Here is an 18,063-nt window from a genome sequence, read left to right on the forward strand (position 1 = left end):
ATCCTTCTGGTGGGATAAACTGCCAGGTTGGAGGATTTTTCATGTTGGATAAAGTGGAGAAGGTGTGTGTGTGTGTGTGTGTGTGTGTGTGTGTGCGTGCGTGTGTGTGTGCGTGCGTGTGGGGTCTTGTTGAGGGACGTGAGAGTGGTGGTGAAATAAGCCCCCCCCCCCTCAGGTTAGATGTTTTTTTTTGTTGGAGAAATCCTTCTGGTGGGATAAACTTGGAGGAGCTTGGAGGATTTTTCACGTTGGATAAAGTGGAGAACGGCTCCGAGTTCTTTCGTAGTGAGATGATTTTGGTTTGATGCCTCTGGCAGCGATGGAGATGTGGTGCCAGAGAATACGAAAAAACAAAACAAAAACAAGGTTAGGGTCGGGGATTGGACCCCCGGTCAGACCTGCCACCTTCCCACGGTCGGTGTCATATAAACCCCACAGAAGACAGAAGAGGATGGCTACTCTTCCCGTCCCTCTAAACTGAACAGAGCTCACCGACATGGACGCAGAGACCTCTAACTTCTCTAACGGACCGGAGCTCGTCGCCGTCGCTCAGATCTTAGAGACCTTCTCTAAAGGCACTGGAAAAGCCAGAGACAATGACAAGTTCGCTGTCTGGCGAGACGCGCATCCTCACGTCTCGCAACGCAGACCCGTGGGAACTTGGGCGCTCCTGAACGCCACCTGGGAGAAAATGGAGGTCCTAACGGGGAAGAACTGGGCCTCGCCCGGCAAGGGGCTGGTGCATCTGTGTCGCGCGCGCGTTACACCGTGCGAGGGAATAGTTTTGCTGGCCGACTGCATCCCAAGTCCCCGGAAAGAGTCGGGGGACGGCGTTGTTCTTTGGGGTGCAATCAAGACCGTGAGGGGTCTGAAATTTTTCTCTCTGGTGGTTTACAATGGAGTCTACCGGATCCTCTTCGAGCCGGTGGCTCGCGACGACACGGTCATGGACACCACCGCCCTAATTTGGTCCGACCCTTACGGGACGGCGTTGGACCCCGTGAGGCTGATTGGCAAAGTTATCGCCAAGGACAGCGCCAGGCTTCTGAGTCCCCCCCAGGAAGACGGAGTGCACTTTGAGGATCTGTCTGCCACGAGGTTGCTGAGTGAGGTGCGCGGCGCGATAACGGCACTGGGCGACACCTGGTGGGGGCTGTACGCCTATCCGGAAAAGCTGCCCGAGGTGAAACCGAACGCGGGGATAGTCTTTTGTTATATGGGTGGCTACGACTCGGGATACCTGTTTGACATCGCTACCGACGAGTGTACTCAAAGCGTTTTGTTTTGTTCGACCCCGCGCGGTTTCCAATACGTGCTCGTGAATGGCTCTAGGAGAGTCCCGTTCAAGTCTGTCTCTGAACTTCTGGCTCACATCGCCGGCTGTATCGAGCTTCTCCCCGCCACGCCAGCCTCTGTCGTTACGCGTGCCGATTAAGATGTCCAGACACCTTTGGATTATGAATACATGTGATGTGAATTCTAATATGAATATGAATATGAGTGCATATGAATGCATTGTGTACCCCTTTCTTTGATTACTGTTTTATATTCAATAAATATTTAGCATTTAATCAAAGGTTTTGCTTATTTGGTCTTTATTTTCTCCCTCATAATATAATATAATATATATATATAATATATATATATATAATCAATCAGTGTGTGTGTGTGTGTGTGTGTGTGTGTGTGTGTGTGTGTGTGTGTGTGTGTGTGTGGAGCATGGGGTCGTGTCGGACCTAGGGAGGATGCGGAATGTGAGGGTGGTGGTGAAATAATTTGCAGGTGAAAGCACACACACACAAACACTGAGTTTCCAAGTTGGAGGAATCTTCACCACGTTGGAGGAATCCTTCCGGTGGGATAAACTGCCACGTTGGAGGATTTTTCACGTTGGATAAAGTGGAGAACGGTCCCCGAGTTCTCTGGTGGTGAGATGATTTCGGTCTCTCTGAGGTTTTAATATGAATATGAATATGAGTGCATATGAATGCATTGTGTACCCCTTTCTTTGATTACTGTTTTATATTTAATAAATATGTAGTATTTAATCAAAAGTTTTGCTTATTTGGTCTTTATTTTCTCCCTCATAATATGATAATATTCAAATAATGTGTGTATGTGTGTGTGTGTGTGTGTGTGTGTGTGTGTGTGTGTGTGTGTGTGTGTGTGTGTGTGTGTGTGTGTGTGTGTGTGTGTGCGAGCGTGGGGTTGCGTCAGACCCCGGGAGGACGCGGGACGGGTGGGTGGTGAAATAATTTTTATTTTTTTTATTTTACATGTATGGGGAGCGTGGCTGCTGCGGGCACGGAGGTCTGCGCTATTGTGTCAGCGTTATTCCACCAGTCTCAACCACCAGTCGCCGCCTCATTTCCAATTTTTACACAAGTTTACACAAGTTTTCCCTTGATTTCCCAGGTTTCCCAGGATTTTTCTGAGTTGGAGGATCCTCCTGGTGGGAATAAATTGCCCCGGTCGGAGGACTTTTTCCACGTTGGACAAAGTGGAGGACGGTTCAGGAGGAGTTGTCTGGCGGTGAGATGACGATGAGCCAATTGGAGGATCCCTCGCTGGTTCAGATTTTGGGTTGGGTGCCTGTGTGCGAGGGGGGGAGGTGCGGCGAACCTTAAAAGTCGCAGAGAGAATACATCGCAGTACCACTTCACCTGACAAGCTTGGAACGAGCGTTTATCCACAGTCTCGTCGAAAGGTTCCAACGCTATGGCCTCTCAAGAAGAAGGTGACCTGCAAACCGACGGCTGCGCGGTGTTCGAGCCGCGGCTCGAGCGGACCACAGACTGTCTGCGCCTTCGCGTAGAAGAAGAGGGAACCCCGTGCCCGTTGGATCATAGCGGATTCCCAGACCCGGAAGAAGGCCGAGACGAAGGTCTGGAGTGCGACTGTTTGTGTGGGAACGCTCTGGCCGCTGAGGGTGCCTTGAGGGACTTGTTGGACAAACACATCCTGGCCAGCGACGGACGGTGTGCTCGCGTCAAGGCTCATTACAGACACCGCCACCTGCCACCGGATCAATTGGCCTTGGACCTGGGCAAACTCAGGTTCGCCCACGGCATGGTGGCGTTTCCGGACGCCCTCTTATTTGCCAGCGGTGGCAAATGTTACTTGCTAAACGTAAAGCAATGCATCATCTGTGCCGGCGCGGGGAGACGACACCGCGACAGATGCAAAGAAGTTTGCGAGAGATTCACGGCGTACCTGACCGACACCCAGCTGGACGACGACTACGGGCACAAGCCTCTGCTGTACACGAAAAGGCCGAGCGAGAGGAACGTGGTCGGCCCTCGCACTGCGGACAACCTGTTCAGGGAGCTGGGCAGCCGTGAGGGCATGTCGTATGAGCTGGACACCGTAGACACTCACGTGTGTGATGCGTGCGGCGTCAGGCTTTCCCGTTTCGTAGCGGGTGACAACATGCTGAGAGAGCATGTGTATCACGTGCACGTTGCCGGAGTGGAGGAGTGCGACTTCCTGGCGAAAAAGTTCTCTGGCAGAGAAAGCGTCCGGAAAGCAATGATAGGCAAGGAGCGTTACAGAAGGGGCTACGTGGCGTTCCCCGAGTTGATGCTGAAGGAGGCCGTGGAAGGCCATGTCGGCTTTGGCTACGATATGCCCTGCGTCGTGTGCGGCTCGCGGCGGAGCGAGAGCCACAACCAACGTTGCGGGATACTGATGCTGGCGCTGCTGCGAAAGTTGCTTCGCGTCAAGTTTTGATGAGCCGAGAATCCCGTTGATGAAGATTAAAAAAAAAAACAAAAAAAGGGCCGTATTCAATTTCTTTCTACGCCTGCCTCTGTTGCTTTACGCGTACCGATTAAATTATACTGTACGGAATGCGCCTTGTACTCCTTTATTTCATAACTGTTTTATATTATTAAATAAACTTTCGGCATTTAATCAAATGTTTTTGCCTGTTTGGTCTGTTTTATTTTTCGTTTAAAATGGTCAGCCCTTGCACGCAGCTGTCTGCTTGCATCATCATCATCATCATCATCATCATCATCATCATCATCATCATCATCATCATCATCATCATCATCATCATCATCATCATCATGTTCGTCATCATCATCATGTTCATCATCAGTGGGCCTGTGGCACGGGTGGAGGTAAAGGGGAGGCTGGGGTCGCGCCGGACCCCGGCAGGACGAGGGACGGGGAGGTTTCGTGGGCTGGGGTCGCGCCGGACCCCGGCAGGACGAGGGACGGGGAAGTTCCGTGGGCTGGGGTCGCGCCGGACCCCGGCAGGACGAGGGACGGGGAGGTACAGGAGGCTGGGGTCGCGCAGTTCATCTGAACTCGATGATCGTGCAGCCTCCTGCTGAGGGATGTTGGCCAGGAAGCAACACTGAACATAACCTAAAAAAAGATAAAAAAAAAAAAACTATTTAAAGGGCTTTGTAGTTAAAAATAGTAAAGCCCCACTGAATCGTTAATACGTTACTGCTCAACGTATGCCCTCAGACTGATGGCAGGAATTAATGTAGAAACATCAAAGGGAGGTAAACAATGATTCATAGTCATGATCGTAGATGTTCGTACTCGTACATGGCAGTTAAAAGAAGGCAGATTGCAACTAGTCGCTGTCGCTTCGTTCTGCTTTTTGCAAGACGCGCTTTCCACTGGACGGCAGCAGTTCCTTAGAAGCCCTGGTTTTGTTTTTACTGTGGAGAGGGGAAACAAACAGTGACCATGCAGAACAGAGATGGGACACGTCTGGTTTAAGGGAAAAAGTATTTAACACTACAGCTATGCAATGCTGAAAGTCTCATGCAGCTGTTCCGTAGCAGCTAATGTTTATCAAAGTGACATCCGATCACAGTTTCTGTGTGTGTGTGTGTGTGTGTGTGTGTGTGTGTGTCTTGTAGTTTAAAGATACTTACGCCTCTTTTTCAGCCAGTTCTAATGCATCATTTATCTTTTTTAACATGTTATAGCGCTCACGGCCTTTAACCTGCAGAAAAAAAAAGGATTTAAATTGAGAGCTGCAATTCTGTGACAACACTAGTTTTTTTAAATACTTTGTGTGTGTACTAACTGGCAACATAAGTGCTTCCTCCTCGTCTGTGCTTGAGCCAGACTTCCTTTTGCACATATCAGGATCTGTTGCTGGGGCACTTTCTAGAAAAGCAAAACGTGATCCGTAAGATAGAAGACAGCCAAGGTGCAAAGACAAACCCAGCATTAATAAACAAACACATACTTCTTTTCTTCACTTGTTTGGCCCCTGTCTGAAGTTTGGCACTATTTGCCTCCTCTGTTTTACGATCCCTGCCGGGACACGCGCAGACACGCACCTCGAAGCATCTTCGGCCCAAAAGTTGTCCGCTAAAAGACAGTAGAAAAACATTTACTAAGGCTGCAAAAGCTATCTTTGAGGTGGGATAACAGTGATGCACAACTTCAAGTTACATTTAGAAACAAAATAAACATAAAACAGGCAAATACATAAAGCAGGAGATCAAGTTACACCACGTCGACCCTCGGTTTCCATGTAACACTACTCTTTATCCAGCAAATACATTTCAGCTCACACCAATCCTTGTAGATGAAACCATACGTACTCTGAAGTCTCAAGGGTCAGGATGGTGAGGATGGGTCTGCGGTTCATGCCTCCCATGCAGGAGCTGTTGCACATGAAGTTGAACAGGATTGTGGTGATCTCTGAGCCCGGCTGAAACACATGCAGGATAGTAGTCGTTTAGTGCACGGGTAATTTCAGGGATGACAAACCGTGAAAGCGGAACGAGAGGCACAACAGAATGGTAACATTTAATTGCTACGTTAGGGGAAAGGTCAGAAGTGAGAGGCAGTGATACCTGGGGCGGCTCATAGGGAACAGTCACACTGTGCCTTTTTGTGTTGTGATCCTCAAGATACTGAGGCCTTTGGCTGCCCTCCGCTCTGATCAAACGACTGCGATGGTCTGCAGCTGAAAAGGAAAAACCAAAAAGCCAAAGCATCAAAGCAAAAGAATGGGTTTCTAACGCGGCGCCAAGACCCCGGCAAGACGCTTGACGGGGAGGTTCCGTGGGCCGGGGTCGCGCCTGACCCCGGGAGGACGCCTGACGGGGAGGTACAGGGAGCTGGGGTCGCGCCGGACCCCGGCAGGACGCCTGACCCCGGCAGGACGCCTGACGGGGAGGTTCCGTGGGCCGGGGTCGCGCCGGACCCCGGGAGGACGCCTGACGGGGAGGTACAGGGAGCTGGGGTCGCGCCGGACCCCGGCAGGACGCCTGACGGGGAGGTTCCGTGGGCCGGGGTCGCGCCGGACCCCGGCAGGACGCCTGACGGGGAGGTTCCGTGGGCCGGGGTCGCGCCGGACCCCGGGAGGACGCCTGACGGGGAGGTACAGGGAGCTGGGGTCGCACCTGACCCCGGGAGGATGCGGGACGGGGAGGTACATGGGGCTGGGGTCGCGCCTGACCCCGGGAGGACGCCTGACGGGGAGGTACAGGGAGCTGGGGTCGCGCCGGACCCCGGCAGGACGCCTGACGGGGAGGTTCCGTGGGCCGGGGTCGCGCCGGACCCCGGGAGGATGCGGGACGGGCCTGTGACGAAGAAGAAGGGAGCGGTGACCGAGCCGCAGCGGATCCTGCGACGCGTAGGTGCCTTGTGTCACAAGGCACCCCTCGAAGGCTGCGTGAGGGTTAAGCACAAGCAAGCCACATGATGGTGGCAAAGAGTTTCAAATTTCAGGTTTTTAGACAAAACCTTGTAAAAGTTTTCCTTCCTGTGGCTTGATAACACAGAAAACCATTCCCGTTAAGGGAATTTACAGAGTCAAAGAACCTGAGAACAAGGCAAATAGCGAAACAGCGTCGTAACAGCTGCTGAATTTTCTACAATGTTGATTGGAGGATGAATCCAAAAGGAAAACGCATGTTTTTGGAGCCAACATCTATCAAGTGACTCCATATCAGATTGTGTGTGCTGTCCACTGTAACTAGTCATTGACACACAGATATCAACTCTTGCTTTTTCTTGCAAAATTTACCGGGGGTTACGAGGGTAAGCTGAGAAATTTCAAAAGCTCCCAGCTACAGGTGGCATTAGGTAGAAACCACTGGCTTTGGTTGTTGAGGTGTGTTACTGCTTCATGCAACAAAAAGGAATCTTTGAGTAGGCTTTAAGCAGCGCTAAAACATGTTTGTGTTTCCAGCAACTTGATTGAAATTGATTTTGGCAGATTCTGCTGTGCTACACCAGGGCTGACCTGGAAAGTTACCAAAACCTCCAGGCCTCTCCAATCCACTCAATCCTAACATGCTCAGGGGCAGCAATTTGTACTTGAGGAAGAATGTGGCTTAAGTTGGTAAATGGTTTTGAAAAGAGAGCAAATAACTTGAGTGGCTGCAATTGTTGGTGTGTCTGGCCAGAGCAGCTTTTGTTGGATTGCGTCTTATATTTTTGTCAGAGATTTAAGCTACAACAAATAATTTTCAAGGAACCATTACATCTTTCTGATAAAGCAACAGCGAGTTTAAGTATTAGCTTTGAAGAGGTGAGATACTGTACCAACTTTGCCATAACCAAAGCCCTAATCAGATCAATGTTTCTGTAGTGTAGTGGTTATCACCTTTGCTTCGCATGCAAAAGGTCCATGGTTCAATGCCAGGCAGAAACAGAGGATGTTTTCTTTTTCTCTCACATTTGTACAAGCAGCACTAGTTTTTTTCCTTTCTTCAGTATTGCAACACACGTGGTTGTGCTAGGGAGCGGGACATTGGTCGTTGAAACCATGGATATGACCTATAATCCCTGTCTTCAAAAGCCAGTGCACTTCTGTGAAAGTTGAATGGTTTGAAATCAGAGAAGAAAGACTCACCATCAACCTGCAGCCTGAAATGGGACAATAATAAGTCTGAGCCCTGTTTGTGTGTGCATTTGGACCGTTGTCCTGTACGTCACGCAGTCTGATCGGGCACCCCAGGGTTTTGAGGGACAGTGAACCCAGCTGTGATTCCAGGGATTCCAAAGACATGCCGGGCCTTTAGGCCACTGCTCAGCCGCCACTGAGCATCATGGCCAAGCATTGGTGTCAGCCTTTCATCATATGGAGCAGTTTTGTCGAGTCACATAGCGTGGCCCCAAAGGGCACCAATCTTTTACCCAGAGCCCCCTGACCTTATCACTCATATGTAATCAAATGTATTTATTTGTAGCCTGGCTAGCTCAGTCAGATAAGCCAAAAGCTGTTAATCTCAGGGTTCGAGCCCATTGTTGGTCAAGGTTCTTTTATTTTGGCTGGTGTGCTTTCACAGGTCTCTCTCTTACCAGTGATGGAACTCAAAGTCACACAGCTTTGAAAGTTGTTGCCTGGTATGTTCTTATTAGACTAACGACTGTGTTTCTTTGCTGTAAAATTCTTATCAGAGCAATGAGTGTGTTCAGTCATTATGCCTAGGATCAGCTACAGGCTCAAAGTTGATGACAACATAGGTGCTGATGGAAAAACTCTAGCAGAGGAGGGTTTTAATCCATCGACCTCTGGGTTATGGACCCAGCAAGCTTCCTCTGCTCCACCCTGGGCGGGACTCGCACTCAAAATGCCTGTCTTAAGAGGCCAGTGCCTTACAGATTGTGTTTCCATGGTATGTCTTGCCCCGCCTCCTCCTGTAAAGGTTTTCTTTTAAATGATAAAGCAAAGAACAGGGGAATTACCTGCTAAAACCCAGGATTGAACCAGGGACCTTCAGATGTTCAGTCTAACGCTCTCCCAGCTGAGCTATTTAAGCACAAGCAAGCCACATGATGGTGGCAAAGAGTTTCAAATTTCAGGTTTTTAGACAAAACCTTGTAAAAGTTTTCCTTCCTGTGGCTTGATAACACAGAAAACCATTCCCGTTAAGGGAATTTACAGAGTCAAAGAACCTGAGAACAAGGCAAATAGCGAAACAGCGTCGTAACAGCTGCTGAATTTTCTACAATGTTGATTGGAAGATGAATCCAAAAGGAAAACGCATGTTTTTGGAGCCAACATCTATCAAGTGACTCCATATCAGATTGTGTGTGCTGTCCACTGTAACTAGTCATTGACACACAGCAATCAACTCTTGCTTTTTCTTGCAAAATTTACCGGGGGTTACGAGGGTAAGCTGAGAAATTTCAAAAGCTCCCAGCTACAGGTGGCATTAGGTAGAAACCACTGGCTTTGGTTGTTGAGGTGTGTTACTGCTTCATGCAACAAAAAGGAATCTTTGAGTAGGCTTTAAGCAGCGCTAAAACATGTTTGTGTTTCCAGCAACTTGATTGAAATTGATTTTGGCAGATTCTGCTGTGCTACACCAGGGCTGACCTGGAAAGATACCAAAACCTCCAGGCCTCTCCAATCCACTCAATCCTAACATGCTCAGGGGCAGCAATTTGTACTTGAGGAAGAATGTGGCTTAAGTTGGTAAATGGTTTTGAAAAGAGAGCAAATAACTTGAGTGGCTGCAATTGTTGGTGTGTCTGGCCAGAGCAGCTTTTGTTGGATTGCGTCTTATATTTTTGTCAGAGATTTAGGCTACAACAAATAATTTTCAAGGAACCATTAAATCTTTCTAAAAAAAGCAACAGCGAGTTTAAGTATTAGCTTTGAAGAGGTGAGATACTGTACCAACTCTGCCATAACCAAAGCCCTAATCAGATCAAAGTTTCTGTAGTGTAGCGGTTATCACGTTTGCTTCACAAGCAAAAGATCCCTGGTTCAATGCCAGGCATAAACAGAGGATGTCCTTTTCTCTCACATTTGTACAAGAAGCACTAGTTTTTTTCTTTTCTTCAGTATTGCAACACACGTGGTTGTGCTAGGGAGCGGGACATTGGTCGTTGAAACCCTGGATATGACCTGTAATCCCTGGCTTCAGAAGCCAGTGCACACCTGTGAAAGTTGAATGGTTTGAAATCAGAGAATAAGAATAAGAAAACCTTTAATAGTCCCGCAGTGGGGAAATTAACTCTCACAACAGCAGTACAGATGAGTGAGAATACAGGTACAGAACAGTTTGTGTTGGCACAGTACAAAGCAGTACAGTACAGTTAGAGTGAGTATGAGGTCATTGCAGGGTTATTGCACAGTAATGGGTATAAGATTTGTGCCGGTAACAATATACATGATTGTTCACAGATTTACACAAATATTGTGCAGAGCAGGTTGCTATATAAACCACTGATGCAGTGGGTGAGTGACTGTAGTGGGACTTGGTCAACAGTTCTGATTGTACAGTCTGACAGCAGCAGGTAGGAAGGATCTACGATATCTCTCCTTCACACAGCGAGGGTGGATCAGTCTGCTACTGAAGCTGCTCTCCAGAGCAGACAGTGACTCCTCCAGTGGGTGAGAGGCCTGGTCCATGATGGATGTCAGTTTAGCCATGACCCTTCTCTCACCCACCTCCTGCACCGTGTCCAGAGTGCAGCCCAGGACAGAGCTGGACTTCTTGATGATCCTGTCCAGTCTTTTCCTGTCCCTCACTGTGATGCTGCTGCCCCAGCAGACCACACCGTACAGGATGGCTGATGCCACCACGGAGTCATAGAAGGTCTTCAGGAGTGGCCCTCTCACTCCAAAAGACTGCAGTCTCCTCAGCAGGTAGAGTCTGCTCTGACCCTTCTACAGTGCATCCGTGTTATGAGTCCAGTCCAGTTTATTGTTCAGATGCACTCCCAGGTACTTGTAAGAATCCACTCCCTCAATGTCCCTTCCCTGGATGTGCATCGGTGGTATGACAGCAGGCTGCTGTCTGCGGAAATCCACCACCATCTCCTTCGTTTTCCCTGCATTGATCAGGAGGTGGTTCCGCTGGCACCAGTCCACAAAGTTCTGAGTGAGTCCCCTGTACTCTGCATCGTCATCATCGGTGATCAGTCCGACAATCGCAGAGTCATCAGAGAACTTCTGCAGATTCTGCTTTCCTGGCCTTGATCTTCCTGAGCTCACTTCTCACCTGGGTGCTGGAGAAGGATAGGGGTTGAGGGAGTGTCTCAGTGTGGTGTGAAGTGAGGGGGTGTGGTTGGGATGAGTCACCAGTCGTCAGGGCTCAGGGCTGAGGGTAGAGGGCTTTGTGTGAAGGTGTGAAGGGCTGTGGGTGCTGGTAATCCAGTTGTATGAGGTGACAAAAGGTTCGGAGGCAGCTGCTGGGAGGTGTGAGTGGGTGCTTGGTCAAACCTATTAAAGTGTGAGTTCAGCTCGTTGACCCAGCTCAGGTCCCCCTCAGCCTGTGGGTGTGGAGCTTTGAAGCCTGAGATGGTTTTCAGGCTCCTCCACACCTCACTGACATTGTTCTGCTGCAGCTGCTTCTCCATCTTCCTCCTGTAGTTGGACTTCCCCTCACGGATTTTCCTCCTCAGCTCCTTCTGCACCCTCCTCAGCTTCTCCCTGTCTCCTGATTTAAATGCTCTTCTCCTTTAGCAGAGCTTTAATATCAGGGGTGACCCACGGCTTGTTGTTGGTGAAACACCGAACCCGCCTGGAGGGAACAGTGTTTTCACAGCAGAAGTTTATGTAGTCCGTTACACAGTCTGTCATTGCGTTAATGTCCTCCCCGTGTGGGTCGCAGAGCTCCGTCCACACAGTGGTCTCAAAACAGTCCCTGAGAGCCTCCTCGCTCTCAGCCGTCCACCTCTTCACTGTGCGGGGCACCACCAGCTGCCTGTGTACAACAGGTTTATACACAGGCAGGAGATGCAGGATGTCAGCTCTGCCCAGTGGTGGGAGGGAGGATGCAGTGTATGCCTCTTTAGTGTTGGCATAGAATAAGTCCAGTGTTTTATTGTCTCTGGTGGGGCAGGTCACATACTGGGTGTATGTAGGCTGTTGGGGATATGCGAGAAGCACAAATTATAATAATTGGATTTATAGCTCCTGATTGGAGATACCAATTATGTTTATAATTTAGATTCACAAATCTTGGTTATTAGCTTTAATATATATAACTATATGACGAATGTCTATAGTTTGGTAAGTGAAGCACTTACTATTATTGATTTAATAATTATTTATTGAATTAATAATTACTTAGTTTACGGGGCACCACCCTGTTTCCAGGGACCAATAACCGATTTGGAATAGCCAATACAGTCTCATTTGTATTTAAGTTAGTTGAAGGGTGAACTCCGTACCATAGCCGACTCAATTCACTAGTGCTGCAAAGCCATATACAAATAATCACAGACAACGACCAATTAAATTATGAACGCTTTATTAAACAGTTAATATTAACTCTGGTGTCAACACTATCTTGAATAACTCAGCAAATCACAACTTAATCTTATGGTGTGTTCGTCTGGCGTTCTGTATGTGTATGCGCGTTACCTGAGATAAGAGGGTTGTGTGTGTGTGTGTGTGTGTGTGTGTGTGTGTGTGTGTGTGTGTGTGTGTGTGTGAGAGAGAGAGAGAGAGAAAGAGAGAAGAGGAGGAGGAGGAGGAGGAAGGAGGAGCGCCCCCCTTTAGGGGCGTGGTGAGGTGGCACAGCTGCGCGCGTGTGCCGGTCTGGCCGGTCTGTGTCTGGCGCTCACAGGGAAAGAAGCGTGTAAAGGAGTGTGAAGTGGGACTAGCGTGGATAAGCCTTGTGGTCACACAAACACGTGGGACTATATTCTGCGATATAGTCACGTGATCGCGGAAGCGTGCAGTGGTTGAACCGTGCGCTTGGCGTGGTCGCACCCGAAACAGAGCACTACACAGTAACACACTACAGCACTTAAGCTAGTAAAATCACAGATTACAACACTTCAATGTGCACCTCTTAGATTCACATAGATCTGTAACAGCGTTACAGTCACGTGATCGCGGAAATACACAGCGGTCAGATCATGTGTGCAGGAAAAGAAACAACACAACAATAAAACAATTACTGATACCCTAAGAGTTCTACTTTGCTCAGACTTAAGAATGCCTCTGCCTTACTGCTCAATCCTGGTGAGATGCTCCGGTGTTGCGTGCATGCGTGCTTGCGCTGTTGCGATCCGGTCCGGTCCAGGTGTGCGTCGCGGTGATCGCGTCGCGATCAGCTGATGCGGCGGCGAGTGAGGCGGTTACGCTGGCGGTTTCCTGCCGTGTGGCTGGAAGTAGATGGGTGATCAGGCCCGTTCTCTGTGACGACGTCTCCGTTGGTTCAGCTGTTGGCTGCGGCTGAGGCTCAAGGCGAACGGAGAGAAGAAAGGTCTGCAGTGGTCTCGTGTGCGAGGAGAGAAGGGTCCGGGACGAAGTCGGAGAGAAGAAAGGAAGGAGAGATCGCAGAGAACAAGGGACGAGTCTTGGGTCACGGCGACTTTTATAACCGTGTTTTTGGTCACGCCCGTCCTATTGTTCGGTCCAATCAGGGTGGCTGACGTCCAAGTTCTTCCGGCTGACGTCCAAGTTTCTCCGCCGACTGTCGCTTGTATCCAAGGGGGTTCGGCCTTCACAGCGGGGAGCCAGGTATGGTTCCCCAGCCTGGCGCCTGGTTTTGGCGCTGAGATTTGAAATCTTTTTGTTCTCACTCACTACTATCAGGATGAGGACTTTACATGCAGGCCGCAGAATTTCCTTTGTCTGAGGAGAATGCATGTGGGTCCTTGATACTGATTCTGTCAATAACCGTTTATACAAATGAGGTCCCCCAACAGATGAACCCCCGTACCATAGCCGACTCAATTCACCAGTACTGCAAAACCATATACAAATAATCACACACAACGACCAATTAAATTATGAACGCTTTATTAAACAATTAATATTAACTTTAGTTTCAACACTATCTTGAATAACTCAGCAAATCACAACTTAATCTTATGGTGTGTTCGTCTGGACGTACTGTATGTGTATGCGAGTTACCTGGGATAAGAGGTGTGTGTGTGTGTGTGTGTGGGTGGGTGCCTGAGAGAGAGAGAGAGAGAGAGAGAAGGAGGAGGAGCGCGCCCCCCTTTAGGGGCGTGGTGAGATGGCACAGCTGCGCGCGTGTGCCGGTGAGCCCTTTGAATAGAGCGCGCGTGTCTGGCGCTCACAGGGAAAGAAGCGTGTAAAGGACTGTGAAGGGGGACTAGCGTGGGTAAGGCTTGTGGTCACACAAACACGTGGGGCTATATTCTGGGATACAGTCATGTGATCACGGAAGCGTGCAGTGGTTGAAACGTGCGCTTGGCGTGGTCGCAGCAGAAACAGCACTGCACAGTAACACAATAAACCACTTAAGCTAGCGAAATCACAGATTACAACACTTCAATGTGCACCTCTTAGATTCACGTAGATCACGTAGATGGAAGTAGATGGGTGATCAGGCCCGTTCTCTGTGACGACGTTTCCGTGGGTTCAGCTGCTGGCTGCTGGTGGAGGCTTCAGGCGTGCTGGGGCAGAGGGAAGCTCCAGGTGGGGCAGGGAGCGGGACGAAGAGAACAAGGGTCGAGTCTTCGGTCAGGGCGACTTTTATAACCGTGTTTTTGGTCACGCCCGTCCTATTGTTTGGTCCAATCAGGATGGCTGACGTCCACGTTCTTCCGGCTGACGTCCAAGTTTCTCCGCCGTTTGTCGCTTGTGTCAGCGGGAGTTGGATGTCAGCGGGGGAGCCAGGTATGGGTCCCCAGCCTGGCGCCTGGTTTTGGCGCTGAGATTTGAAATCTCTTTGTTCTCACTTACTACTATCAGGATGAGGACTTTACATGCAGGCCGCAGTGCGTCCTTTGTCTGAGCATGTTGGGGCCTTAATAATAATTCTGTTAATAACAGATTATACAGATGAGGTCCCCCAACAAGGCAGAGCAGCTGAAGGAGGTGCATGGTTAAAGTCCCCAGAGATCAGGAAGAGGGCCTGTGGGTGCTGTGTTTGCAGCCTGCTGGTGACTGAGAGCAGGGTCTCAGAAGCTGTGTCAGCGTTAGCGGAGGGTGGAACGTACACAGCAATTATTATAACATGTGTGAACTCCCGTGGCAGGTAGAATGGCCTCATGCCCATCGCTAACAGCTCAATGTCTCTGTTACACAGCTTCATTTTGACAGTACAATGTTGTGGCATACACCACCTGATGTTCACAAACACAGCCAGACCGCCTCCCTTCCTCTTACCGCTGTTCTCCGTTCTGTCCGCACGTAGGAGATGAAAATTGTCCAGTGCGACAGTCGAGTCCGGGATGAGTGACGTCAGCCATGTCTCCGTGGACAGCAGGACGCTGCTCTTTCTGTACTCCAGCTGGTGCCGTGTGAGCGCCGCGAGCTCGTCGATCTTGTTGGGGAGAGATCTCACGTTCCCCATGATGACGGAGGGGACAGCGGGCCTGAAGCGTCTCGTTTTCTCCCGTCGTAGTTTTCCGGCGCGGCGCCCACGTCAGGAAAACTACCAGCACCTCAGCGGTGATCTCGTGTCTGTCTCTGGGCAGAACTATGGCGCTGCGCAGCGCGACCAGCTGCCCCGCGGTATAAACAATGCACGCTCTGACCCCGACGCACATCATAGCTTTAAAACAGCATTTGTACTGCGCCAAACTTAGAAAAACTATATAAAAGCTGTGTACAGGTTGTGTACACTAATGCTACTAACAACACACTAGAAAGGTAAACTTAAATAAGTGAAGAAAGTAATAAATAGAAGAAAGAGGACAGGAGCTGTTGTGACCAGCAGCCAGCTCAACCGGCGCCGGAGAAAAAAAAAAAAAAAAAGAAGCAAGACTCACCATCAACCTGCAGCCTGAAATGGGACAATAATAAGTCTGAGCCCTGTTTGTGTGTTCATTTGGACCGTTGTCCTGTACATCACGCAGTCTGATCAGGCACCCCAGGGTTTTGAGGGACAGTGAACCCAGCTGTGATTCCTGGGATTCCAAAGACATGCCGGGCCTTTAGGCCACTGCTCAGCCGCCACTGAGCATCATGGCCAAGCATTGGTGTCAGCCTTTATCGTATGGAGCAGTTTTGTCAAGTGACATAACGTGGCCCCAAAGGGCACCAATCTTTTACCAACAGCCCCCTGACCTTATCACTCATATGTAGACAAGTGTATTTATTTGTGGCCTGGCTAGCTCAGCCAAAGCTGTCAATCTCAGGGTTCGAGCCCAACGTTGGTCAAGGTTCCTTTATTTTGGCTGGTGTGCTTTCACAGGTCTCTCTGTTACCAGTGATGGAACTCAAAGTCACACAGCTTTGAAAGTTGTTGCCTGGTATGTTCTTATTAGACTAACGACTGTGTTTCTTTGCTGTAAAATTCTTATCAGAGCAATGAGTGTGTTCAGTCATTTATGCCTAGGATCAGCTACAGGCTTAAAGTTGATGACAACATAGGTGCTGGTGGAAAACTCTAGCAGAGGAGGGTTTCGATCTATCAACCTCTGGGTTATGGGCCCAGCAAGCTTCCTCTGCTCCACCCTTGGCGGGACTCCCACTCAAAATGCCTGTCTTAAGAAGCCAGTGCCTTACAGATTGTGTTTCCATGGTATGTCTCGCCCCGCCTCCTCCTGTAAAGGTTTTCTTTTAAAGGATAAAGCAAAGAACAGGGGAATTACCTGCTGAAACCCGGGATTGAACCAAGGACCTTTAGATCTTCAGTCTAACGCTCTCCCAGCTGAGCTATTTCAGCACAAGCTGGTGGCAAAGAGTTTCAAATTTCAGGTTTTTAGACAAAACCTTGTAAAAGTTTTCCTTCCTGTGGCTTGATAACAAAGAAAACCATTCCCGTTAAGGGAATTTACAGAGTCAAAGAACCTGAGAACAAGGCAAATAGCGAAACAGCGTCGTAACAGCTGCTGAATTTTCTACAATGTTGATTGGAGGATGAATCCAAAAGATAAACGCATGTTTTTGGAGCCAACATCTATCAAGTGACTCCATATCAGATTGTGTGTGCTGTCCACTGTAACTAATCATTGACACACAGCAATCAACTCTTGCTTTTTCTTGCAAAATTTACCGCGGGTTACGAGGGTAAGCTGAGAAAATTCAAAAGCTCCCAGCTACAGGTAGCATTAAGTAGAAACCACTAGCTTTGGTTGTTTAGGTGTGTTACTGCTTCATGCAACAAAAAGGAATCTTTGAGTAGGCTTTAAGCAGCGCTAAAATATGTTTGTGTTTCTAGCAACTTGATTGAAATTGATTTTGGCAGATTCTGCTGTGCTACACCAGGGCTGACCTGGAAACCAAAACCTCCAGGCCTCTCCAATCCACTCAATCCTAACATGCTCAGGGGCAGCAATTTGTACTTGAGGAAGAATGTGGCTTAAGTTGGTAAATGGTTTTGAAAAGAGAGCAAATAACTTGAGTGGCTGCAATTGTTGGTGTGTCTGACCAGAGCAGCTTTTGTTGGATTGCGTCTTACATTTTTGTCAGAGATTTAGGCTACAACTAATAATTTTCAAGGAACCATTAAATCTTTATGATAAAGCAACAGCGAGTTTAAGTATTAGCTTTGAAGAGGTGAGAGACTGTACCAACTTTGCCATAACCAAAGCCCTAATCAGATCAAAGTTTCTGTAGTGTAGCGGTTATCAAGTTTGCTTCACACGCAAAAGGTCCCTGGTTCAATGCCAGGCATAAACAGAGGATGTCCTTTTCTCTCACATTTGTACAAGCAGCACTAGTTTTTTTCTTTTCTTCAGTATTGCAACACACGTGGTTGTGTTAGGGAGCGGGACATTGGTCGTTGAAACCCTGGATATGACCTGTAATCCCTGTCTTCAGAAGGACTTGACAGGCCTAACAGTTCAGCTGCACCTTCAGACCTCTCAACAGAAGCCAGACACTGACTCCCCACTAGTGGATTAGACCAGGCGTCTTTCCCTATTACACTAGGTACGAAAGACATAGGTGGCCTAGACAAGGCACCAAGCCTGCGTCGAACACATCCACATACCAAAAGGGGGGAGCAGTCCCATCTCCCAAAGGCGAGGGTAGACTAGTCCATACCACAACGTGATATGTATAAAGAGAACTAGTCTGCATCCATTGTAGGTCCCAAAATCTTATCAGCAACCTGGTAGGAATAGCTGGATCTCTGGATGAGCCTAAACAATGTGTAACCAACACATAGTTCATTTCTTCTCCTAAATGATTTTGCAGCCTCCTGAGACCCTCCAGGACAATCAGAGATGATAATTCAGGTA

The 18,063-nt window shown here is 48.9% G+C and overlaps 1 protein-coding gene and 4 non-coding genes across 5 annotated transcripts; 2 read left to right on the forward strand and 3 right to left on the reverse strand.

Moving 5' to 3' along the window:
* Positions 1–3,919: 3,919 nt before the first annotated feature.
* Positions 3,920–5,937, reverse strand: LOC129602963 (cellular tumor antigen p53-like). The gene is made up of 7 exons (XM_055502083.1): positions 5,835–5,937; positions 5,580–5,689; positions 5,219–5,343; positions 5,054–5,136; positions 4,899–4,969; positions 4,564–4,679; positions 3,920–4,374 (listed from the first exon to the last, which is right to left on the reverse strand). Exons 2-6 carry the CDS (start codon positions 5,651–5,653, stop codon positions 4,592–4,594), a joined length of 441 nt encoding a protein of 146 aa, XP_055358058.1. The 5' UTR covers positions 5,654–5,689; positions 5,835–5,937; the 3' UTR covers positions 3,920–4,374; positions 4,564–4,591.
* Positions 5,938–7,569: 1,632 nt separating this feature from the next.
* Positions 7,570–7,642, forward strand: trnaa-cgc (transfer RNA alanine (anticodon CGC)). Its single transcript has one exon. It is a non-coding gene; the product is annotated as a tRNA-Ala (tRNA).
* Positions 7,643–8,680: 1,038 nt separating this feature from the next.
* On the reverse strand, positions 8,681–8,753 carry trnaf-gaa (transfer RNA phenylalanine (anticodon GAA)). The gene has a single exon. It is a non-coding gene; the product is annotated as a tRNA-Phe (tRNA).
* Positions 8,754–9,652: 899 nt separating this feature from the next.
* trnav-cac (transfer RNA valine (anticodon CAC)) lies at positions 9,653–9,725 on the forward strand. Its single transcript has one exon. It is a non-coding gene; the product is annotated as a tRNA-Val (tRNA).
* Positions 9,726–16,471: 6,746 nt separating this feature from the next.
* trnaf-gaa (transfer RNA phenylalanine (anticodon GAA)) lies at positions 16,472–16,544 on the reverse strand. The gene has a single exon. It is a non-coding gene; the product is annotated as a tRNA-Phe (tRNA).
* Positions 16,545–18,063: the final 1,519 nt, after the last annotated feature.

This window comes from Betta splendens, chromosome 14 (assembly GCF_900634795.4).
Source record: "Betta splendens chromosome 14, fBetSpl5.4, whole genome shotgun sequence".
Taxonomy (NCBI): Eukaryota; Metazoa; Chordata; class Actinopteri; order Anabantiformes; family Osphronemidae; genus Betta; species Betta splendens.